General features: G+C 41.2%; 1 protein-coding gene across 1 annotated transcript; it reads right to left on the reverse strand.

The window, feature by feature from the left end:
• Positions 1-15745: 15745 nt before the first annotated feature.
• LOC309602193 (cryptic protein-like) lies at positions 15746-19932 on the reverse strand (the record flags this gene model as incomplete). Its single annotated transcript, XM_082335581.1, has 6 exons — positions 15746-15870; positions 17832-17941; positions 18050-18164; positions 19065-19238; positions 19353-19402; positions 19910-19932. 6 exons carry the CDS (start codon positions 19930-19932, stop codon positions 15746-15748), a joined length of 597 nt encoding a protein of 198 aa, XP_082191707.1.
• Positions 19933-26898: the final 6966 nt, after the last annotated feature.

Here is a 26898-nt window from a genome sequence, read left to right on the forward strand (position 1 = left end):
TGCTGCTTCTTGGCTCCTGTTAAGACTGTATCAGTTAGCATTAAAAAGACAACCCAGACTTTATTCTGGCTGGCCTGAGACTTAGGAGAACATGAATGTGAGATCTGAGGGCCCATGCTGCCTCTTAAGTGTGTTTCCTGGAAAGAAATCTGATTTTAAGTCTTGAACTCAATCCAGTAATGAAAAGTAATGTCGGATGTGAAAGGTTGTCACCAACATGTTTCTTGTAAACACTGAGACCCAAACTGACCATTAGCTCTTAGAAGCTGCCATTATAAAAGTCTCTGACTAAAACAATCTGCAGTGAGCAAAGATTGCTACCAAGATTACAAAGGTACCAGGTATGTGTTAAGTAAAATTTAAGTCATGGCAGATTAAGATCACGTATTTACAAGAGAAGGGGAGTATCCCCGGCCATTATACAGTAGCAGACATCAGCAGCCCCAGCACTGCAAAAGCTCTATTAGTTTAGTTGCAAGACCTGCTATGATGTGAATAGTTTGGAGACACAGATCTGTCAGCTGTGAAACAGCCAGATTTGAAGGAGGGATGAAAGCAAGTAGAAAAGTTGTTCCGTTCCTTTTCCTTTGCATTAGTGCATATAGCTAATGCAAATTAGTATAGATGATAAATAGTTTTAAGTGTAAAAGTCCTATGGCCAATTAGACTACTTAAACTACTTCCTAGGTATGGACTTAAATGCCTAATATTATGTACCAAGAGTTGAAGCTTTTGTCCATAGTTGTTGAAAGAGGACGACAGTGATTTCAAATGGAATAAAAAAAGGAAATGACATGTTGCATTATCTAAGAATATTTTTCTGAACCAGAAAAGAATAAATTCTTTCCTTGCCTATTGTGTACACATGGATTGCTGATGAAATTTTAAAATGTTTAGTGTGTCAAACTTATCAATCAAATTCATGTAAGGAACCACTACATCCCTAACAAGTACCGAAAGAACCTTCACAAAATGTGTTATCCAATGTCTTTAACTTGAAGGCAAATGTTCTTCAGTATAAGGTTGACCTATGCTAACGTTGCTCTGGAGTTGAATTAACCAGAAAATAATCTTAGCTGAGCAGGCATTTAAAATCTGTCTTTGCAGGAAATTGAATACAAGATTTAATAGGATCAGAAAATTCTTCACAACTGTGTCAGTGTGTAGAGGCGTTCTTAAAGCACATCCCTGCACTCATTTGAGCACTGCTCCCTGGACTATCATCTTGTCTCCCTTTCCGTTCATCATGTACACAAGTGTTAGTGGAGAGACATGGGTGGTGGTCACTAAATGCCCTGCTCCTGGCCTGTGTTTATTTCCCTCTTGTGATGCTACTCTGCAGCTGAGCACCTTACTGTCTGCATAGTGGAGATTAAGTCTTGATGGATGAAGCACACAGTTCAGATATGGGGGAAAGCTGCCAGGAGGTGGGCCAAGAATACCTTTGAAAGAAAAGACCAGTCTGTCATTTATTACTCTAGCTACGAATCTGGATGGATCCCATCCCTGATGAACATGACTGGCAAATGGTAATGATCGACAAGGAGAAGGCTGAGGTACTCAACAACATTTTTGCCTCAGTCTTCACTGGCAACTTCTCTTCCCACACCTCTTGAGTGGATGGACCTCAAGGTAGGGTCTGGGGGAGCAAAGTCCCTCCCACTGTAAGAGGAGATCAGGTTCGTGACCACCTGAGGAACCAGAACATACATAAATCTATGGGACCTGACAAGATACATCCCAGAGTCCGGAGGGAATTGGCTGAGGTAGTTGCCAAGCTACTCTTCAAGATATTTGAAAAGTCATGGCAGTCAAATGAAGTCCTTGGTGACTGGAAAAAGGGAAACATTGCACCCATTTTTAAAAAGTGTAGAAAGACCCTGGGAACTATTGACCTGTCAGCCTCACCTCTGTGTGTGGGAAGATCATGGAACAGATTCTCCTAGAAGCTATGCTAAGGCACATGGAATACAGGGAGGTGATTCGAGACAGCCAGCATGGCTTCACCAAGGGCAAATCTTGCCTGACCAACCTAGTGGCCTTCTATGATGGAGTGACTACATCAGTGGACAAGGGAAGAGCTATGGATGTGTGGTGGCTTGACTCTGGCTGGATGCCAGGTGCCCACAAAAGCTGCTCTATCATTCCCCTCCTCAGCTGGACAGGGGAAGAAAACATAATCAAAAGCTCGTGGGCTGAGATAAGGACAGGGAGAGATCATTCACCCATTACCGTCATGGGCAAAACAGACTTGACTTGGGGAAATTAACTTAATTTATTACCAATCAAATCAGAGTAGGATAATGAGAAATATAAACTAAATCTTAAAACACCTTCCCTCCACCGCTCCCTTTTTCCCAGGCTTAACTTTACTCCCGAATTCTCTGCCTCCTCTCCCCCGGTGGCAGAATGGGACAGCGAATGGGGGTTGCGGTCAGTTCATCACATGTTGTCTCTACTGATCCTTCCTCCTCAGGGGAAAGACTCCTCACACTCTTCCCGTACTCCACTGTGAGTTCCTCCCACGGGAGACAGTCCTCCATAAACTTCTCCAATGTGAGTCCTTCCCATGGGCTATAGTTCTTCATGAACTGCTCCAGTGTGGGTCCCTTCCACGGGGTGCAGTCCTTCAGGAATAGACTGCTCCAGTGTGGGTCCCCCACAGGGGTCACAAGTCTTGCCAGCAAGCCTGCTCCAGCATGGGCTCCTGTCTCCATGGTGTCACAGGTCCTGCCAGGAGCCTGCTCCAGCGTTGACTTTCCACGGGGCCACAGGGTCCTTTGGGCATCCACCGGCTCCAGCGTGGGGTCCTCCACAGGCTGCAGGTGGATATCTGCTCCACCATTAACCTCCATGGGCTGCAGCGGGACAGCCGGACTCACCATGGTCTTCACCATGGGCTGCAGGGGAATTTCTGCTCCAGCGCCTGGAGCACCTCCTCCCCATCTTCTTTACTGACCTTGGTGACTGCAGAGTTGTTTCTCTCACATATTCTCACTCTCTCCAGCTGCGGTTTCACTTGCAGTTTTTTTTCCCTTCCCTTCTTAAACATGTTATCCCAGAGATGCTACCACCATCGCTGATTGGCTCGGCCTTGGCCAGCGGTGTGTCCGTCTTGGAGCCGGCTGGCATTGGCTTTATTGGACATTGGGAAAGCTTCTAGCAGCTTCTCACAGAAGCCATCCCTGTAGCCTGCCCGCTACCAAAACCTTGCCATGCAAACGCAATACAGGATGTCATCTATCTGGACTTCTGTAAGGCCTTTGATATAACCTCCCACAACACCCTTCTCTCAAAATTGGAGAGATATGGATATGATGGATGGACTGTTTGGTGGATAAGGAATTGGCTGGATGGTCGCATGCAGAGAGTAGTGGTCAACAGCTCAATGTCCAGATGGAAATCAGTGATGAGTGGTGTCCCTCAGGGGACCATATTGGGACCAGTACTGTTTAATATCTTCATCAATTACATAGTGGGATCAAGTGCATCCTCAGCAAATTTGCAGATGACATCAAGCTGAGCGGTGCAGTTGATATGCCTGAGGGAAGGGATGCCATCCAGAGGGACCTGGACAAGCTTGAGAAGTGGACCTATGTGAACCTCATGGGGTTCAACAAGGCCAAGTGCAAGGTCCTGCACCTGGGTTGGGGCAACCCGTGGTATCAATACAGTCTGAGAGATGAAGGGATTGAGAGCAGCCCTGAGGAGAAGGACTTGGGGGTACTGGTGGATGAAAAACTGGACATGAGCCAGCAATGTGCGCTACCAGCACAGAAAGCCAACTGTATCCTGGGCTGTATCAAAAGAAGCCTGGCCAGCAGGTTGAGGGAGATGATTCTGCCCCTCTACTCTGCTCTGGTGAGACTCCACCTGGAGTACTGCATCCAGTTCTGGGGTCCCCAGTACAAGAAGGACATGGACCTGTTAGAGTGGGTCCATAGGAGGGCCACAAAAATGATCAGAGGGATGGAACATCTCTGCTATGAGGAAAGGCTGAGAGAATTGAGGTTATTTAGCCTGGAGAAAGAAGGCTCTGGGGACACCTTAGTGTGGCCTTTCAATACTTAAAGGGGGCTTATAAGAAAGATGGGGGCACAGTTTTTAGTTGCAATAGGACAAGGGGGAATTGTTTTACACCAAAAGAGGCTAGATTCAGACTAGATATAAGGAAGAAATTTTTTACAATGAGGGTGGTGAAACATTGGAACAGGTTGCCCAGAGAGGTGGTAGATGTCCCATCCCTGGAAACATTCAAGGTCAGGTTGGATGGTGCTCTGAGCAACCTGATCTAGTTGAAGATGTCCCTGGTCCTTGCAGGGGTGTTGGACTAGATGACCTTTAAAAGTCCCTTCCAACCCAAACTATTCTATAGTTCTATGATTCTATGATTCCAACTGACAACAGAGGATGAGGACTGCTAGGCTAGGCTTCTGCTAGGCTTGCAGGAGAATTAATAACTTAATTAAATGAACAAGCAAATTGGAAACTTCCAAATACAGAAAGATTATTTATGTCTGAAACAAGATATGTAAGCAGCAGGAGGCAATATACATTTCGTTTTCCACCTGTGTTTAGAAATCGTCTTGAAGGGAAGACTATTCTTGTCAGTGTTCATGTCATTGTCACTTCTGATCAGGACAGCATAGTACCCCCTGGGCTTCACCACTCAGCAAAGAAGATGTTTTCTGCTCTGCTTCATGTTCAAAGCAAATCTTTTTTTTTTCCCTCTCTCCAGTTATCTCTATAGACTAACTGCTCAAAGTTTCTGGCCATTATGTTGTGTATATACATACAAATTTACCATATCGATCTCTTCTGGGAAGCTACCTATTGTAATGTTACAAGAGAACCTGGCCCTAGTGGACTGTATTATGTATTGGTTGCCTTCTGTCTTTGAATACAATTAATGCTATACATTTTGACTTTCAAGAAGGGAAATCAGGGATGAATCAGACTCTGACTTTCTTGTCAGGGGAGTGCTTCATGGGTGAGGGCATTGGATGACTGTGGAAGTTCCTAGTGGAAGTGCATTAATTTGAGTGTTTTGAACCAGTAGGGTAAAGACCTGAAAGTGTGGAAGTCTCTGAGAAGTCCTTAATTAGGTTCTTCTCTTGTTATCTTGGTCTGAGCACCTACTCCATTTTCAAACTGTGCCACGAGTCATGTAGATATTCTTGGGGCCTTGGAGTCAGCAGCCAGAATACACTTTGATGAGTCACGAGTGCTTAGCACCTCTGAAAATGAAAAGCCACATGGACAAAGGAGACTGTTGATGCAGAGAGTGCAAAAACTCCCTCTTACGTGCCAGTGTTAAGGTAACTATGTAAAGCAATGACCCTATAAAAGAAATAGGCCTGAAATAGTAACCTCCTTCAATATAATGTAAGCCCCATGAAATCAGTACCAATGGCTCCTCTGATCCTGGCAAGAAGGCTGCCAGGGCTGAGAATGAAGCTTGAATCCCTTGTAACTTCCCCATTTGACTTCATATTCATGATCTTGTGTAGGCAGTTGAGAGACATATGCGATCCTCATCACAAAAATAGATCTTGTTGATGTTCATCTTTTGCAGGTGTCTTCCAGTGGTCCTGATGCTATTTCTAAATTGATTTTTTGAAGACTTTAAGTGAGTTGACTATTTTCAAGGACATTGAGCCTTTTTGGGGAATTTGATTGGAGGTACCTCCCCTTCACACTGGTGAGCTCCTATTATGTTCCTGGAAAGTGACTGCTCTTATGTGACTACTTTGTCCTTTTCTGCTGTGATTTCTCCATTAGCTGGGGCTGAAGTTATCTACTAACAGCTGTGTTAATCTGGGTCCTTGAGGTGTTCCTCTAACTAGCTGCACTAGGTCACTACGTGGACCAAGGTAAAACATGTAAGGTTATATGAAATGTGCAAATCTAACACTCATGTTAATGACTCCTTCTTCAAGTCACACATGCCCTATATCCTATGACTTCACATCTGTCCCAATTGATATATTCCCATGTGTTTTGTACGTATCTCAGCATTCCTGAACCTCTCTAAGCAAGAGGAAAGGACACTCCAGGAGTTAGTTCATCATGTACTATGGGGAAACTGACCTCTCCTTTCCAGACCCATCTTCTGGGATTTCTAGGCTTGTGGTTTCTTTACAGCCAGTGATGCTGGAGAAATTTGAGGTTACTTTTTACCAGGTAACTGCAAATGTGATTAAAAAACATTAAGTCTCATAGATTATGGGTTGTTATTCCTGCCTGAATCACAAGTGCTGGTGGATAATAAAAAGGGGACCAAAGAAATGTGCTGTAAGTCAGTCTAGGAAGAAACATAGACCCATGAACCAAAATTAAATCCTACCCACTATCTATAGAATCATATGTTGCAATAATCAGCCACAGCTGAAAAGTCCCTTCCTGTTATGTCATGTTTCTGTTGGTGAGATTAAGTACGACGAGTAGCATTTACAAGGCTTTGAAGCATGATCCTGCTCCTGCATTTCTTCTTTCCTGGATTGCTCCTTAGACCTGCCCTTAAAAGAAAAGTTACTCGATTTTTTTATTTGATCAACTGCCTATCAGAGCTGATATTTACCTACCTTATTTTCAGGCTCGTCCTGAAACTCAGCTCCCTTGGCTCTTCTTGGTGCCTTTTCTTTACAGAAGGGGTAGAAATCAGATCTCAGATCTTTCAAGTTTAAACTGAAGTTGTAGTAGAGGGTGGGCTGTGTGGGAGATGGTTCTCCACAGATCTATGAGCACTTGTCTACTCCATGTGACAGCTAGAGGCATTTTGGGCAGAAAACACTTTTATATTTTGAAACTGAGGATGAGTTGACTAGGCTATTTGGAAATGAAGGGGTAGCACTTGAAGAATGTATATGGGTTTGCAGGTAGATTTTGGCAGGGAATGAATAGGTAGTGAGACAGTATTATATAAATACATGGAAGTCTCTTGGCAGAAGAGATACATATCTGTGGTTTTTTACTGCCTTTTGTTTAATGGTGGCACAGGTGTGGTGTTAGCCTAGCTGTACCTATAAGGATTTTGTGTGAAGATATAAAATGGGCATACAGCATAGACTTTTCCTCAGGTCACTAAAAGAAGGCAGTTCACTGCCCAGAGCACCATACAGTTTTTCCTGACCTTAACGTTTCCGTGATTTGCGGTACACTGGCATAACTAAAGTACCAGTCTCTTTTTACTCTTAATTCCTGAGAATGTTATCACAGGCAGAGCTGTTTACCCATAGCTTTTTCTAAGGTTAGAGCAATGCTTTACTTTGCCTAGCAGCAGTTCTCATCAGTATTCAGGAGCAGAATGATACAGTAAAGGAGATCAGGCAGCATATACCACAGTACCTGTTTCAATATATTTTGAATTATTAAAGAAATATTTTTATTGTAGCTAAGATAATCACATATGCAGAATATGAAGGTCAGTGCATGAGAGTGTTAAGGAAAAACAATAAATGCAGCAGATGATAACTAATTTATCTCTTGGGAATGTTATTTCACGCACTGACACATTTTCCTCTTTAGCATCAATCTATAAGGCTGAGTTCTGTGAAGTACTTTAATTAACCTATCATCATGCACTTATTTATGGTGTCCCCAAATGATATTATCAAAATACAATAGTCTATTCTCTACCTCTACCATATAAAATGTCCCAAGATCTGAATATTTATACAAAATAGTGATTTTTGAAAACAAATATTTTCAAGCCTCTTTTGTATGTGTATCTTGGCACACTGTCAAACTTTAATTGCCAGCAGCCAGGCAAAGCATATAGTCTTGAAAAGTAACAAGTCCCTGTTACTTCTTTTCATCTGGCTATCTGATAAAACTCCTTTAAAATTAGTATTCAGCACCTCAGAATCCATGTACACAGGGCTGGTATAATTTGTCTTTCTGACACACTTAACCCAGCAAGTGAGTTCCTTGGTCTCTTCGATAGAACAGTAAGATTAAAGGTAATTATTTCACTTTCTGTAAGTCTTAGCATAGCGATACAAGAATCACTTCTCATCCCTGCAGTAGGTCGGATCATGCTTATTCGCTTGCTGCAAGTTTGATTTAACATGAGTGGAATGATGATAGGAAAACCACTTGAAAAAATAATGTATTACTGCCCATAACTTTAGTTCTGTGATAACCTTTATATAATTGTATGCTCCTTTTACAAGCCTAAGATTTTCTTTCTCTTAAATGCCTCGGAAAAACTGTCTCTCATTGATTCTACAGTAAATGTAAAACCAGCCTTTGCTAAGTGCTGACAGTATGCTCAGCCTTAGTACATACAGGGAGATAGATACACGGTTTGTAGCCAAAGTAGCAGATAGTAGCAGCTTCATCTTTTGAAAATTACATTTAAAAAACTGACACCTTGCGTTCAAATACTTGCTGTGGTTTGCTTTGGGTATGTTAGGTTTTATCAGTAGTGTGAGGCTCAGGAAGTCATTCATTAGTGCTATATTCAGTCTCACACTTGTATCTGACTGCAAAGTTAAGAGTCAGTGTTATTAACTTCTAATGATGCCATCTCCTGGTGAGTGGTGCCTGTGCTGGTGGTGTGATCTAGGAGCAGTACAGAGACGACGGAAAATAAGCAGCAAAACCAACAGGGCTGATAAAAACATGACTGAAGTAGGAGTGTGTGCACACTAAGGGTTTTGCCGTGGAGTATGGAGCCAGACACTGTGGTGACAGATACTTTATTAACTGTCAGAAAATAATCCATCAGTTTTTGTCAGTTGCTGAAGGCAGTTCATTCTTCCTATGCACTTGTACAGTGCCTAGCACAGCAAAATCTCAATCTTGGTCAGGGCTTGTAGGCACTCTACTAATAATATAGCCATGTTTTGACACAGTGATGTTGCTTGCAGTTCATGTTCATGGCTTTTAATGCTATTGCTTGCAATGAATCAGTGCACAGATTGCTAATAATGTCTCATCTTCTTCGCTCCATTTCTTTGTGCTTTCTTTCTTCACTTGTAACACCTTCAGTGATTGCGGTATCAAAGCCTGCTCCAGAATTGCTTTCATTCACCAGGCACGTACGTGCACACACCAACATGCATGCAACAGTGCCAGTTCATTGGCTTGATAGACTTTTAATAAGCACCCTCTCTGCAAATACTGGGTGAATCTAAATTTTTAACACTGGTAATAAACGACGTTTTTGTCACCTGGAGAAAGGTACACTGGCTGCATTGGGGCACATTTGTGTAAAACAGTGAAAATGGCTCTGTCAGTTCAACAAAGTAATGATGTTGAGTATCTTCCCATGTGATCCTGTGGGGGATCAAGTTAATGGTTATTCTTGCCTTCATAATGGACTGAGCTTGCTGCACTTTTCATTGTAGTGTAAATTTTCATATCTTAAATGATGCCTATATCTTTTTTTTCCTGGAACTTCTACAAATTTCAATATCCTTTACAAAGTGAAGATGACAAAATGGCATGTAACATTCCATTAATGGTGTCACTACTGCCAAATACATAATTACATTTTTCTCTTGTCCCCATGGGATATTATACTACTTATACACTGTAATGGGAATTCATGAGCAGATTTTCGGCCCATTGACATTTAGTTCTTTCCATTGTGTCTGCATTCCAGGTTGCTGTCTTCTTTTGAAAATAGGACTTGCAATCTTTCTAACTAACTAAGCTGTTAGCATTAAAGCAGTGATTATGTAGCAAGTTTTGGCTTGTCTAACTGCTTCACCTTTGCTGCATGTCTCTGCCACATCCCTGTGTCAGTATAGATGGTTTAGCTGGAAACTCGGCCAATAAAATCAGAAAAGAAAATTTTGGATGGATATGTCAGTGGACCTTGCTGACAGCATGGCTATGCCTGACACCAGTACAAAGGGGAGAGCAGACACATCTTTGTGGTCTTGTTATCACCTCAAACTACTTGAGAAAGTTGCAGCATTGGGCATATACTTTGCACCTGGAATTAACATTTGCTACCTAGTTTTACCTGCATAGATTATTCCCTGTTGGAGCTGTTGGACTGGAGGTTGGCCTACGTATATTTCAGCATTGATGTCTTACTGTCGAACTTTTGCAGTTGTTTTTGGTTAGCATCACTCATGACAGACGTATCACTAAGAGGATATGCTCAGATAAAAGGAGAACACAGCATAGGAAGGTACTAAATTGGCTTTTGTTGCATGTTATTGCACTGCTGGAGATGTACTGCACAGCATTTCTGCACAAGTCTTTTTTTTCCACTGAGTTGCTACTCACATGTCCACACAGACAGAGCTGGAGTATACCCTCTGTGAAGAACAGTGGAAGGCAGAGACACAGAGGAGGGAGGAGACTCCTACATTTCTTGTTTCCCCTGAAGACCGATGTTAAAAGCTATAGGAAATTTCCAGCTGTGTTACCAATATACATCATGAATGGTATTGACTAAAGTTAGCAAACCAACACCAGCATAGCAGACAGGAAAACAGAGCTCAATTCATTTTCAGCATCACATGGCCTTCATAATCTACCTTCAAAGCTAAAGACAATGTTTACTGACACTTTGTTTTCCAGCTGAGATTTCCTCCTTGTACAAGAAGCAGCTTCATTAATGGTGATGCATTATACAGGTTTGAGGTGAGGAAACATAATGTTGTAACTGAAAGAACAAGGCTGATGTGTAAAGCATAGGACTTGACAAGTCTGTTAATCTTACTTTTTTTTTTAAACTTTTTGGTCCAAGAAACAGGCTTCAGAAGAGCTCATGTACAAAGTCAGGTGGGAAGGATCTTTGACACCTATTCTTTTTGATCCTGACTCTCTGCTTGTTCTGTTTAAAGATGCTCTTGCAAAGATTGTCTTTCCAGCATTGTACCACTTTTTCATCTTTAATTAAATTTTTCATGGTACTCCTTTCCTTACTCTTTGGAAAGATGTAATCTTGGTGATATGAAAACAGGAAGCACAACTTTTGCTACAAAGCTTTCTAGAATTTGACTAGACAGTTTCTGTCAGTACAGGAGACAGAACTGTCTGTTTCATTAGTCTATATACAAGATTTCCTCTTAATTAAAACCTTTTGAAATGCTTTATGAGTAGGACGAGTCACACAAAACTTTCCGTTTAGTGGGCAGATAGAAATATCATATTGAAGAGAAGGGGCAAAAGACATACTGCTGGTAAGAGATGCAGGCTATTACATGCCATGGCTATAAAGGAAGTTAATGCTCAGCACTGTTGTGCTGTCGAATGACAGAAAACTCTGTGTGGATGGGTTGAAAATGTCTCCCATAGTCCTGCCAGACCCAGTCTGGGGCCTCATATGTTGTATGTCTATTTCTGCTTACAAGTCTCTGTGCCTAGTGAAAGGTGACCAAGTATGCCCCAGACAATGTGTGAAGCTCAGAGAAGTATCTCATCTGGCAGAAAAAGAGATCTGCTGAGTTCACGAGGCCAGCTGCCAGGAGGCTTAGCCAGGAAAACGTGCCTTCTCTAACTAGTGGGACTAATGCCGATGCCTTTCTGGCTGTTTGCTTTTGAGCCTTTACCAGTGCTTCTGTCCTGATGGTACCTTCCCAGCATTTCATCCAGAAGTTATCATACAAATATCTGAGATGAGGCCTCACAGGCTGGTTTATAAATTGTAGTTTTGTAAAGATGTGGTTGGGCTGCAGCAGATGAAGATAGCTGCTAATGAAAGCTATTTCTGTGCCAGCATGTACCTGAAGACAAATACGAGGCCCAATATGCATAAGGCATCTGGTTTTATTCCAGTGGCATACGGCAGCTTCATGCCCTTAACAACAAGTCACCCTCACAGCAGCATCAGCCAAGGGCAAGGTCAATCAGCCAAATGTGGAGGGAATTACATGTTTTAATGCCTCTCTGACCAAGAATGTACTTTGCAATCACAAGGAGTACTCACAATGCTTGGGTAATTTTGCAGAGCGTAAGTATACTGCTGCTCGGTTGTTGCTAAGTCTCCCACACTCATACATGACTGTGCTGTAAAAAGGTGAGACAGGCAGTGAATTACAGACGATGATTGCAGAGTGACTAGATAGGCCTCCACAAGACATACGCCTATAACTTGCAATTCAGAGGGCTGCTCAGTACATGAGCCAGCCTGCTGTAATATATCACCCTTCCAATAAACGGAAGCCAAAATATAAAGTTGCTATATACTTACTCAGGCACATGAAACTGGTGGGTGTAATGATCCAGACACATAGCCTGCTGATACACTGCTAGAGTCAATGAAAGATGAATGACGAAATGTGTGGGGGTACACCTCAGCAATCTTAAATACGCCAATTAATAAAACCAACTCTGGATAAACAAGTGTGGGAAATTACTTCTGATTCTGTTTTGGCTGGCTGGGAAAAAAAGGCCTTTTTCACAGCTGTAGGTGAGGGAAAGCTGTTGGCACCTATGGGCACCATTAACTGTTCTTAAGGATAACAGAAATTCATCTCTCCTTGCTAGGAATAAAGTCACCTTGAGAAATAACCATCAGATACTCAAAAAGCAAAATGAGTGACACTTTCTCAGCATCTGGTGCCTGCAAGTTAGTTTTTCAGGTTTATATGAGGAAACCTTGGTGCACTAGTTGGCCTTTATGCAAAACAAATCGCTTCTTTTAAACAGGCAGTGTGTTTAGGGCAGATGGCAGCATCCTCCTGTGGACCCATGCCAGGCTGCGGAGCTCCAGCTCTGGGGGCTCTTGGCTGCAAAGGAGGCAGCCCCCATCACCATGCTGCTCCCCCAGTCTGGAGTCCTTATCAGCAGCATGCCCCGAGGAATGGTGGAGGCTGGAGTGACTGCAGGGGTGAAGCCGCGGAGGCTCGTCGCAGGCTGCACCATTTGTTTTAGTTTTGGAGTCAACTGCGAGGAGCGAAAGGTCTAATGGCTCTGGGGCCTGTGAAGCATTTGATAAATATTTCTCTTTGAGGGCCTTCTGCCTGCCCAAACGTGGCTGCATATAGGGAGGGCACATGCATGAACTTGTGGCAACAGATGTCTATTTTGCTGGGACGTGCCATGTTTGACAGAGTAGGCCCATAAAGATTTAGCATGAGGCTGGAGAACAAGCATCGCTGTTTGCTGTAAACAAACCTTACCAAAGTGCCTGTAATTGCAGTGTTAGAAGATTGGCCAGGCCTACATGGTAGCAGGGGAGGAAAATAATGCTTTGTTTTATCTGTTCTTGCAAACAGCTGGAGACAGATAAAAGCGGAGACAGCTTTAACCTAAGCAAAGATGGTGACTATGTGCTTTCCTTTGTTCCTCAGTGCTTTGTTTTCTTCCTTCTTAGCTATATTTTTATTTGCGAATGAGACTTATGCATGGGACAGCTTCTGAATGCTTTTTCTTTTTTTCCTCCTCTTTTTTTCTTTAACCTAAGGAGATACCTGTTTCTCCTCAAAGTCAACTCCTCTGCTTCAGAGGTATGCAAGAACAAGACTCTGTGCTCTGTTCTGCCTACTCATGGCAACTTCCAGAGCCCTGACACAAAGACCAGACAAACATCTTCCACAACTAACCATCACTGAGGACGTGTTTTGCCATAGTATGGTAGATGTAAAACAGTCCTGAAGTAATCATTTTCAGATTTTCCAGTAACACAGAACACAAAGATAGAGAGAGAAAAGGAACTGTTATCTTAAAAACAAACAAACAAAATCTTTCCATCACTTCTTCCAGGTACACAGGAGAAAATTTTCAAATCCTAGCATTCAGAGTGAGCAGTGACTTACACTGACATTAATTAGAATCACTTACCGAGCTAAGTTCCCCATGAAATGCTTTGAAACTGTAGAAACTGTACCTTGCTGCTTCTAATTAGATGCTTTGGACGGATGTTTTGGTACAGCAGGAAAATGTTGCTTTGCTAGACTTTTCAATTGCTCTAATTCTTCAAGTCATACCAACCCAATAATGTACAGCTCCATCAGGGTGACTCTTGCAGGCGCATAGGCTCATCTACATAAGCAGTCATTTCAAATCAGCTTTTCCTGATTAAATCTGCTGTGGATGTTACTGCAACTGAAATAGCTCTTCTGTTGTAAAACCTATATTACACCACTCTTTCCTTTTGTTAATTGCAACCTTTTATGGCTCTGTATGTTTTCTGCAAGGATAAAAAATAAGTATTACTTTAGATGTATTTTTACTGTGCTATGTACTTTCCACATATCTTGCTGCTTAGCTTCAAAAGGTAAAGCCTATTTGGAGCACACTAGAAGCTGTATTGCCTACGGAATTCTCAGGTATACTTTATGGCAAGCCAAGATGTTTTCACAATGGCATTCCTGCAATTTCAACATGTGATAAATAAAGGCATGACTATTTTCCTCCAGCTGTTCTCTTTGATATTTAATTGTCCTAAGCTGGTACCTCCTTTTCAAAGTCTGTGGAAACACAGGCATATGGGTATGGACGAGTTTGTGGGAAATAATGAGAATGGGACTGTTTCTGGTCTACTGTATCTTATGTGAAGAGTGAGAAACTTTACTGTTTTCACTCAAGTTTAGAGCGTGAAAAGGAGCAGTCTGAACCCTTTGCAGTATTTAACATGAATAAGTTTTTAGACAATGGCTCCCTATAAAAAACTGTTACCGAATAGTCAGATTCAAAGGCAGCCACAATTTTTTGTCATTTGTTGATGATGCATCCTTCTCTGCTTAATGTTGTCGTGGTTTGTGACACCAAAGAAATTAATAAAGGAATTTTAAGAATTAAATATATTGAACTTTTAAAAGTCATTAAGGATTTTATACATTAATGATGTCTTTTAACAAAATTATAAATCAGATTGTTTCTATGTGATAGCTCCACATTCAAAGAATGAAGGTACATTTTAGGCTTCTCTTATAATTTTTTTTAAACAAACATGTTTCTGATATTTTGTAAACTTACATTACAAATGCAGTTACATGTTCCAAACATTTTTTATTTTACAGCCTAGAAATACTCATATTTAAACGGTATATAAATCAAGACAGATTTCCTATAGAAAAAGTTTAAAGAGGTTGCTCTTTGCTGTCCTTTTAAAAAGAAAAGAGGAGCTCATATTTCTAGGACGTGAAATAAAATAAACCTCCAAAAGACAAATAAGTATCAGCTATGTGTTCTTAAGAAACATATGCTTCCTGCCTAAGGTTATACATACATACGATTTAGCCATAATAAATAATAATAAAAACTGAAAGAGTATATAACTTTTAGAGTTCTTCTGTATATTAGGGTTTGAAATATACCTACCCTTAAAACTCTCCTTATCTCTTCAAATTTCAGATTGTTCATTCTACCCTGCCCTTTTCTTACTGTTTTGTTACAGGATATAATACAATGACAAATGGTAGGTAAGAGTTTTCAAGTTTAAATAAAGCCAAACATTAAAGCTCTTCAGAAATGAAATCGGATTTATTTGTTAAAATAGTTGTACTGTGTACAAAGGAAATTACTGTAATTTACAATATTTAAGGCATAGAACATCGGGTGTTTTTTGCTTCCACTGGAAGAACAGTATTTTAGAACTAAAGAATCATTAGAATCAGATATTGATAGTAGTAATAAAATAATAATATAATAATAAATACTTCACATTCATATAATCTGAATTTATAATAATCCAAGCGTTTCAGCATTAACTAATACTTTTTAATCTGCCTCCAACATGTAGGTAGAAATGTCTTCTGTAGCTTACAGAAGAAAAAAGCTGTATGACTCATGGTGAAGGTTACATCAACCTTAAGATATTTGCCTTTGTCCAGTTTCACAACTGCCAGCAGCAGAGCTCCAGGAGGACAGTGAGCAGGCAAGCGAGTGCAAACACTGTTTGCTGTAATCTTAGCCCATTAGAATATAGTCTGGTAATTTCCTCCTTTTCTGATTTCAGTTCTAAAAAAAAAAAAAAAAAAAAAACAAACAAGAAAATAAAATGGTTAATGAGTAAAATATGTAAATTTTTAAACATAAGGATTTTCAACATACTTTGAAAGTCCTCTGACATCTCACAGGTACTTAAGTTAAAGGTATCAGCTGTTAAAGCCAATCAAAGAGACTGTTCTCAGGGAGAAGATGTGAATAGGTGCCCCATCAATGATCGTTTGAGGAGCAACTGATAGCACTTATCAGCTCTTGCAGGCATTAATCTCAGAATAATCAAAAGTAAATACCAAGAAAAAGCAAGAGCAAGATCTTCACAAGAGGTATGCACTCAAGTCTGCATGTAGCCTTTTAACCCTTCCTTTAACAAGAAGGGCCTTCATTTATTAGCACAAGCAGAAAGCCATACTCTCATGCATGTGAAAGCCACTGGGTCCCTGCTCAGAGGATGAGATGATTCTCCACTGCCACTTTTATTGCCTTTGTTAAGCTAAGCTCAAAAGTAGTAAGCTGTAGGTTGCTTTTACCAAGCATGGCAAGACCTGTTAGGTCTTTTGCTCCTGTAATGGGAAAAAATGGGGATGATTCAAAGGTGAACACCCAAGGGAACCTGAGCATTTAACTCCTCTGAAGAGTTTAACGAGCAAGTTGGGTGCCATGCATAATTAGTCAATACAGAAGACTTCAAGGCAAAAGTAGTTTTGGTGGTATGTTTTTGGTTTTAGTGGTGTTTGTGTTGCCTTTTTTTTTTTTTCTTTTTTCTTTTTTGTCTGTGGTTGCAAAGATAGAAATGTCACCTTTCTTTTGCATTTCACTTCTTTGGGTTTGTGGGCTTATCACACAGCAGGGCATATCCTGGGGACCTAAGAGGCTCAAGTTTTCAAATTTTTATTTACTTCTGAGTTGGTGGTATAAGTCAGGAGTCACAGCTTCAATGCACTGCTATTCAGATAGGAATCTGGTCAGGAAAGAAGAGGCTGGTAGTTCCTTGGGGTGCAAATGAATCTTGAAGCTATTTAGGTCTGTTGTGATGTTGGCACAACTGAAGGAAAGTATAGTACAACAAAGAGTGATATTGAGACATCATGGATGGAGAAGGGCAAGAATATTTTGCACTAACTTTGCCACTGGAGATAAAATAATATTAAACTCTTATTAGTCAATCTCAGAGTATTGAAAATAGTCTGGATCTCAGTAGCCAGTTATCCATGGAAAATAAGTACCTGTAAAGCAATCCTTCGAGCTTTTATGCTAGCTGATACACTGTTTTCAAAAATACTCAAACCTTTATACAGGGGTTTTCACAGGCTGATGTATAAAGACTTAAAGTAATATAGTGCTTTTGAGGAGACTGGGTGCTACTACTTTACACTGATCAGGACTATGGGTACACATTTTTTGTGGCCTGTGCTCAGTCTTAGAACGCTGTACAAGCATATTTTGAAGATTAAGATACAGATCTTAAAATAAGGTTCAGACAAGTTTTCTGCCATTTATGTGTTAAGTAGCTTAGGCAAGAGCATTCAAGTTTTCAGTACTTGTTTTTCTAGTGTAATACTGGTTTCAACTTCTACCACAGCAGTTTACACTGCTGTTTTTTGTTTTTCCTCATCCAAGAAACATTTTTGTATGCTTGGATGTAGTTGTACAAATTATGCTCATTAAGTGGGAAGTCATAGACATGTGCTGGTTTTGCAGAACAGAGAAATATTTAATCCCTGTAATTTTCAGTTAAAATGGGGGAAAGTTTCCTACTGCACAGGATTATAAAGATCTGAAAGTATTTTATGTGATGTACTATAGAGGCAACAGCGGTATTATTTACTGTCTCACTAATGCATTCTCTGAAGCAAAAGAGGCCACTGCAGAAGTCTAAATAAAGCACATACAGCATCCTTGGAGTACCCCACCTTTGCAGAAAGCAGTTATGTTACCCACAAGATAAAAATAGTTGATTTAACGCCTTTCCTTACCACAATTATCGTGCATTATTTCTGAGAGACAGTTCAGAGTGCCATAGCCACACCGACACAGCCAACAGCCCTTCAGCACCCAGGCGCCGTGGGCAATGCTCCCGCAGTTGCTGTCAAGGACAAGGGAGACATTTGGTACGTCCCTGATTCCACCACAGAAAATAACCATCCAGAGCAGCTCGCTCACTCACTCTCTCTGGTTTTTGTCTGGTTTTTACCTTTGCCGCTCATCATGTTCACAGTATCTGCCAGTGAAATGTTTTAGGCAGGCACAGAAAGCCCCTAGGATACAGGTCCCTCCATTTTGGCAGCAGTGTCTGTTCAGTTTTTTACCTGCAAGACAATATTACAGAGGTTACCAAACATCCCCAGGGCTCTGAACCTCCCCTTTTCCTCACTCGTTCTCACAAGTCTCTCCAGTTGCCAAAGGATCTTAAGGATATCTAGTTTTATTGTCTTTAGAGACAATAAAATTATCTGCCTGTTAGGAGTGTTTGTTCAGTTAAGCCTGGTTTGTTTAGTTAAGGATTAGAAGCAAACTACTAGGGATTACAGGACGGTCAAGAAGCAACGCCTGGCAAGTCCCGTAGGAGCAGCAGCAGCACATATTCAAGTGAAATATTTCACTGATGGAGGCAGGTTTCAGTCACACTAAGAAATGGGACATTGTTACCAGGCAGCGGTGCTTATTTCTGAAGAAAGGAGGCTTTGTTTCTGGGAAGAGTTGCTTACTTTTGAGAGGGGAGGGGAACGTTCCCTAGGCCTTTCTCAAACTCCTGGGATTGAATACCAGTCTAAAACTTTATACGTGTGGGAGGAAATATAAGCCTGTCCTTGTTTTTTTTTCTGTTAGTACTGTTGCCTTCAGACAGCTCAAACTTTTTTTTTTTTTTAAATTAAATAATTTTTGTTCATGAAATATGGTGAATTTTAGAAAATGAACATAATTTTACAAAACGTTACAAACACTTTTGCAAATCCAAAGGACCAACCCCTTCTTAATTCCTAGTATCCTTCCCTGTTTTCTGTTACCACCTTTTGCAGGTAAGAGGTCCCCCGTTCTACCTTAAATTTTTACCACCATTTCCTAGGCGGCCACGGGAATAATGTAAATGAGTGGCCACAGAAAACTAACAGACTGGACTCTTCCAGGACAACAGTCCAACCATTACTATAATATAATATTTTTCAAAGCAATTTTATGGCATTGTTTAAATAAATAATGTTACCTACTCTCTGTAATCCCAGTGAAAGGCACCAGTGCCCTGGAATTCTGTTGCTTTCTGCTTTCATAACTCTGATTCATGTCACTGAGAACATTTATAATAGTCTCTTCGTTCTTGGGCTGCTGCTTTTGTGCTGTGGCATTGAGACTTTTCACATCTTCACGTTCTTCTTTTTCATGGCCTTGACAAGAAGTGCAAATATGGAAGAGAAGGGTAGCTTGTAATGCAGCAATGTATACTGTAAATGTACAAAAGAAACCCGGGAGGGCGGGGGGAAACACGAAATTTTTCTTACCTTTTCCTAAATGAACAGCCTGCCACACCAGAGTCACAGTGAAAAGAATTCTACAAAAAACCGAAAAGAGCTGAAACAAATCTGTGCTAGTAAGACACAAAACACCAAAATGAAGATGGGCAGGAGGGAGCTTTTTCAAAGCTTTATCAACCATTGATAATATAAACTATAAATACTTTATGCCAGCGGTAATTCGAATTAACACATCAAAAATCTCAAATTAAGCTTGAAAACTGCGGGGGGGGGGGAGGAGGGGCGGAGAACAGGGACATACAGATTAGGCTTGCTTCCAGAAAGCTATGGATTCCATACATTTGCTGGTTAACAAACAGTCAACAATTTCTCTTTCTGTACATTTCTTTACCACAACTATGTTGTTGCCAGTAGTTACAAAAGCAGCAAAGGCAAGAGGAAAACATTAGACTTCACTTCACCCACAGGTCCAGGTACATTTGTTCCTTTCAGCTTCCTGGCCTGATTATCAACCAAAAAAAAACACTGCTAAAAGCAAAAGCATCCTTGCCTAGAGAAGGCCCTGGCAGCTCAGGCAGCCTTACCTAACATGATTTCCCCAGTACATTTTCCTGCAGCCTGAAACACTCGTGAGATCCTCCAGGAAAGCTTAAGTAGAAGCAAGAGGTCCAAAGCTCCTCACTGAAGGCTGTTGCATGCAGCAGTCCTCATACCATACACGGCAACAAGTGAAGGAGAAAGGAGGGTGGATGAAACTTTTCTGTTTCTGTCCAGCTTATAACAATGTCGAAAAGACATAGTTCCCAGTTGTACCGCTTGCTGAGCCCTCACTGAGGTCCTGGCAGGCAGGGACCATCTCTCCAACCTGGGACTCCGTGGCCTGCCCCCGATTTACATGCACTGCTGAAGGGTGGAGCAAAGTGGAGGCACCTACTCCTGGGGACAGACTTAAGGGCCCATGACCACAAAAAAGCCCAAGACAGGAAGATCTCCACTCCAGTTTATTTCTTAACATAAAGAACCTTGTACCACCACATACTGCATGGGGAAGAAAAAAACTGTTCTGCAGTAGATGTATAATAATCTGCAGCAGGTATATAATGAAGGTAAAAAGCCTCAACTCTATCTACACGCCTTGTCTCTACCAGGGTTTTCCACAGGCAGCTCTACTTTATGAAACTTTATCAGTTTGCAGCACTGATAATCCTTACAGTCTGCATTAGAGATTTCTACCAAAAGTACTACAGAAACCAGTATAAGGTTCTTGACAGAGGTTTGTTGTCTCAAAAGAGCTGTTCATAAACTCTTGAAATACCTTTTGAAACTTTTTTACTATTAGTAAAATTAGACCCATTAGTGCGTATTGCTAGTCTGGATCCATGCAATATCAGCAGATACCTAGATTTAAATTACCATGTGTGCTGAAATGGGCTGGGACCACTCACACAACTTTAGTATGGCTCAGCAGCATCAGCAAAACGACCTGCAGATGGACAGTGGTAAGAAAGCAGCTTTGGGCAGTTTTTTCTCAAATGGCTCTGCTTGTACCCCAGAGTACACATGGCCTTTACCTAAGTTGTAACACAAAACTGCAGCGACACAACTTTGTTTTGTTTTGGGGGACATGTGGAAGAGGGGTGCTTTCACTATGCCACTGTGAATCAATCATCTAGTACAAATTATACCATGGCTAGAGACATGATCTCACCAGATATATGGGTCAGACCTTCACTGAAGAAATGGCTGTACTGGCTAAAGACATTGTCATGTCTTCTTGTTTGTGACTCCCTGTGGCTGACACTTGTCAGCTTTGCCTGATCTAAACTAATGCTTTGGAATCTGTGAACACCCCTCATCCAATGTGGTACAAAGGCTGGCTTAATTTACAAAGAGTGCTGTCCAAATTAAGTCAACCTGCTTGGCACTGAAGCAGATGGATAGTGTTCTGAGGACATGCCCTTTCACGTCTCCTGTGGGGACACTGATCTTCAACAAGAGGATGGAAGTGCATGGCTGGAGATGTGAAATGGCTGTTTGTGCAGGGAATGCTTGCAGGGAGGGCTCTGCTGGGCTACGTCAATCTTAGTGGATAAGGCATTTCCAGTGCTGGTACAACTGTTGACTCCAATTGATCTATGCTCAACTGTTTTCTTGTAGGCTAACCCCTTTAGCTTCATGGTAACTTGTTTCATGGTGTGTTCTATGTTTGTTACTAGTTTAAACTTATTTAGATGAAGCTATTCTTGTTCCAGACTTGCACTGAAATACCAAGTCGTTTGGAATTGAGAGTCTGTGATGTACGTTTGTGTGTAACTCAGTTAAATCAGCGCTAGAAGAACTTACATGCTAACACTTGTAGGTAAGATATATAAGAGAAAGAATGTTATGATAAAAATCACAACATGTTAATTCCGGAAGGGATTTTGTTTTTCTTATCTTAAACAGCAACAATTTTGAAGAGACGGATTACTCTCACCATTATGTTGTCTGCCTCTACCTGCTGTGATTTCCAAGAACTTCTAAACTAAACATGTGTTAAGGTTTAGGTACTTGCTTAAAACCTGTCATGTGTGTTCAAGTACTGTCATGACAACAGATGCTGTTCTGAATTAGGACTGTGAGATGTTTCACACAAAATGAAACAGATGTCATTTTTGTGTGTATTCACAAAACATGTATGTTTGTTTCATCAACATATGAAAATGCTTACTTGTGGAAAATACTTACAATCCAAACAACTCATGCGTTCATTTGAGTTCTCCAGCGGTATAATGGGGTTAGTATTTTGAGTTTAAAAAAAACAGCTGTAGTTACATTTGTTCACTGTTCTTTGTTACTATATTAGGAACAAAATATTAATTTTCAGTTTAGTCTAACTGGTAGTATCACTTTAAGTTACAATATTCATATGCTGAAACGCTGTCATTTAGCATCTAGTTTGCTGGTTTTCCCCTTCCCATAGATCGAAGGCAGAAAAAATAAACAGAGATAGGTAAACACAGGAACATCACACTTACTGTTATTTTTACTAAATGCAGTGTCAATATAGTTCTCTTGGAGAGCTTTTCTGGGTATCAGAATCCCAGCCCTATGCAGGAGGTAACTTTCACAATAGGGCTGCTGGTAAAGAAATATTGATCAATTTTCACACCCTGTGCCATTTGTTTAAGATCAGAAGTCAGCCCTGTAACTGCAAGAGCTAACAACCTGAGGAACTGGTAAGCAGTTGGTAAATATTTCTCACTGTGATACCTTGTTTCTTCCGTCCTTCTCCCTACATCCTTACCAGCAAGACACACATAGGAATGGGGCAACGTAAATTGCTCAGATGCTGCTGTTGCCTGACTGCTCTATAGAGGTGAGATTGGTGTCACACTGCGGAAAAATGCTGCTGGTTGTTGACAGAATCTGTCAGAAAGTGATTGCTTGTGCCCAGGGATTTGCGAGGAGCTGCAGTAAGGGAAGATGCACCCCCCTTATCAACATCAAGTAAGATAAGAGTGGAGCCAACCAAAGAGCTGGTCCTGAGAATTTCAGTCAAGCCCTGTGCACACAGGAGATGGGTAACCATTAGTTAGGGGCCTTCAGTGCTCTTAGTTCTGACAGCAGGTCAAGTAGTCTATATGGATAAGGGTGGTAGGAAAACATGGTGTTACTTTATTAGTCTGCATAACCCTGCTTGTGATCATCCAGGTAACTGTAGGCCTGTAGCCTACATCTTCTGTCACTGTTTCCCAAATGTGCAACTGGGCCACTACACTGAAAGTTGAAGTGTGGATAATATGTGCTGGTTTTTGGTAGGTAAGTGTTTCATACCAACTGTATTCCTGTGTAAATACTGAGTATTTCTGAGAGCTTCAGGATCAGTAGATGCATAAGGACTGGAGGCAGCAATGGAAAAAAAAGAAACAAGGATGAGGAAAATATGGGTGTCCCTGGCTTCCTGGGAGCTGTGCTGAAAAGCCTGCTCAGGGGAATGCAAAGTTCAGCCAAAGTGTCTGCTGACCAGAAAGTTTTACATTCCCAAATTCCAGCTTACGGCTAGGACCAGACCTCTAACCAGATTGGGCAATGTTAAATTAGTTATGCAGAATATTATGGAAATCAATGGAAAGCAATTATCCTCCCTGGACATTTATTGAAATCTTGGGAATAGAGACTTCTGTGAAGCAAAGCTGTCAGCCTGGGTGACTTACAGTTTTCGGAGGAAAGGGCAGACCCCGGGCAGTCTAGGCTGGGAGCACTCAGAGTGTGCTTAACTCATGAAATGGTAAGGATCCTGGATGGAAAGACCTAATACTAGCCAGCCCGAGATTTTTATTTTTATTTGTTTATTTTTTGTTGGCTGCAGCTGCTACTAGGGCTTCTGACAGCTACCCAGGCATTCTTGCTTTCTAAAGGCTATGTAAACCTTAAACACAGTTGGACTGAATGATTTTCATGTTGTCACAGAACTTTCTCAACAGGGGCTGGTCAGACCAGCTCTTACTACTGTCAGGAATTTCCTGTAGGATCGTGTAGGGATTGCTGTAGTTGCCTCTTCATCTCTGTGTATGTATGAAGTATAGATCATACACAGGCACAAGAGCTTGCACTGGTTCAAATGAGCAGTATAAATGCCCCGAGCAGCTTTTTTCACTCCGGGTTAAGAATGGCTTACATTGGTTTAGTTGGAATCTGCCACTAATTGACTTGAGGAGGTAAGAAGCAGGAAAATAGGACAATCCATACAGTGGCTGGCACCAGTTTAACTAATGCCACAGGTCCATGATCAACTTAAGCAGGATAAATGGCTGCTGCTGCTAAAAGGATGAGTCCCTCTTTGTCTTATACCATGGGCTATTTGTTCGTACTGCCTCCCTCACACTGCCATTTCTGTTTATGCAGCCATGAGTGAACTGGAGCAGGGAGTTTATCTGAATCAAAACTCAGCTGGCAAAAAAAAAATGGTTAGTTTTCAGCTGGATCAGTTCCCTGATGTGGTTCACCACATGAGCACTTGTGCTGGCAGAAGCAGGAGGCAGGGATAAGCAGCCATGGCCATGTGACAGGCAGCCCCTTTCTGTAACAGAGCTGATTTATACCAGATTAAATTGACTTTGGAATTTGTAAATAGATTTCAGTTCATAAATTTAAACTCGTGTTCCCTTCCTTAGGAAATAAACCACAGCCAATATATCCACATGATAATGATACCACCTTCTATGCTCTCATCCTATCAGCACTGACTAATACAGAGGAGTAGAGCAGTCATCCCGCATCTCTCTCACAGCATATGGATGAAGGTTAGTACAAACAAGATGGGAGTGATATTACCAAATGAAAGGAAACAGCTACAGCAGTTCCTTGGAGAGGGAACCTTATGCAGATGTTGTACAAAGATGTAATGCTCTGTCACAGACTGACATAAATTTATGGAATAAAACCAGCCTCTTAATAAAGTATCCTGTAGGTTTTCCTTCTACTGACTCTAATGGTTAGTCATTCAACATGATGAAAAAAATCAATATGATAACTAAAGAGTTCTGTAATGAAAATGAATGTAGTTTATGTCTTTTGTGTACAGGAAAAAAACAAATTCTGCCAGTACGCAGGGAAGCGATAAGAAGATTGTGGTTATCTTCTTCTGAGGAAAAGGTTCTTTGGCAAACGAATCAACACGAACACCAAAAGACAGCAAGACTGAGATTTCTTTCCTTCTTCTTCAAAAAAAGACTTTTTAGTATTTTATTGAAGAAAAAGGAAGTGTTGCACAATTATTCATTTTGAAGTTTGAAAAGATGACACTTTTAACCACCCCAGGCTCTGTAGAGAGCCGGAAAGTGTTTTTGTAGGGTTAGTAGTGCTGAGCTCTACCACATTTTTGGCTGAATGCACTTCTCCTCCACATGCTATCAGATGTGTGTCTCTGTCTTGTCCACCATTCAGGAAGCTGTGTCAACATTTCAGGTTTAAGAATGGGATCTTTTTGGCTGCATAAAGCTTACCAAGTCTTGCGCTGTCTTACTAAGGGGCCATTCGGGGACACTGCATGAATGCAGTCATGCACTGAAGCTACATCTCTCTTGCAAAATTACCTTAGGCATCTATCTGAAAATCTATCTTTTCCATATAAAAAATGCAATTGCTTGAGTTTAATGGCATATTTTGACCTGGCTCAGCAGTCTTGCTTGGTACTGTCAGCTGAAACCAGAGTGAAATTTTCACTCAGTCAGGTAATCCACCCTAGCAGTAAAGACAGAAGCAATTCAAAAGTTGAATAGCTGTCAGGTGTTTCTCCCACTGTTTTCATCCAGAAGCACTGCAGTGTGGCTTAGCCTGTTGTTAACAGTGCTGCGGTAGGATATGACCCCAGAAAGCCTTCTGGGTTTATGTGGCATGGTACAAACTAGGAATTTCATAGCAACCTTGAAGGAGTCCCAGACAAAGCTGTGATCCCACAGCCTAATTCAGGGATGGGGATGCATATCCCAGGTGGCCGTGAATGGAAACCCCTGCATAGATCTTGCCCTTGACCTTCAAGCTAGCCAAGGATTCTGGCATTTCTTTGAAATGAAGCTACGTGTTAAAGCTGAACCAATGTTAGAAGGCTAATTCCCAAGTCAAACATATGCTGAGATTTGCATTAGCTCTAGTGGTATTGGACTCTTATGGAGATGAATCCATTTTTAAACCTGGAATAAACCTATCTACCTTTTTTTCTGGGCTAGTTTTCTGGCTTATGAATTGAAGCATCTCAGCAAGAGGTCCAGTGAGCACTGGAGCTGACATGGCAGGGAGGTGAGGGAATGTGTGTCTGGGAGCCAGGCATTAAGGAAGGAGCTGGGCAGGACACATTTTCAGGTGTTATGAGCTATTAGATCATCCTAAACCACAGCATCTTGCTTCATCCTTTTTTTTTTTTTTCCCCTCCTTGAATTCCTTGTTTCAGATACAAAGTAGAAAGCAGCTTGTATATATATATAAAAGTCATTTTGCAAAACTGGATATTGGTGATGAGATATGTGTGAGGAACACATCTGACACTTCTTGGAGAGTTATCCTTGTAAGCACCAGGGATGGCAGGCAAAAATGAGAGATCCAGTGGTTATTTTAATCTATGATAATAGCAGTTAAATGTTAGTATCAACTAAAATAGAAACAAAACACTATATCATAATTTATACTGCTGTCAGCAGTCCAGGCCTTCCTTTTGTCTCCATTCTGTTGCTCCACTTGAGGGCTCCTGTCCCCTCTGCCAGTCCTGGATTCCAGCTTGGCCCTGGCCCAACAGTTCAAAATGTGCTGCATGTGCCACTGTTTGCAGATGGCTTGTGCTCCAGGTTGCTTTTCTGTGATGCTTATGTTGAAGTTGAACTTCTGCAATTACAATGGCTTTATTTCTGCTCCATACTAACTGGGGAACTGTGTGAATTGAACTGAAGCTGCATAGGTTGGCGTCTCTAAAACGCATCTGTACACGAGCATCAGCACATATGTAATGATGTTTGGGGAAAGCTGCATTTGTCAACAGAGGCCAAATTTTAAGTTTTGAAAGTTTCTAGCCTGTGGGTGTTAGGGGCATTCTGTGAAC

The sequence above is a fragment of the Platalea leucorodia genome (assembly GCF_965183815.1).
Source record: "Platalea leucorodia genome assembly, chromosome: Z".
In the NCBI taxonomy this organism is placed as follows: Eukaryota; Metazoa; Chordata; class Aves; order Pelecaniformes; family Threskiornithidae; genus Platalea; species Platalea leucorodia.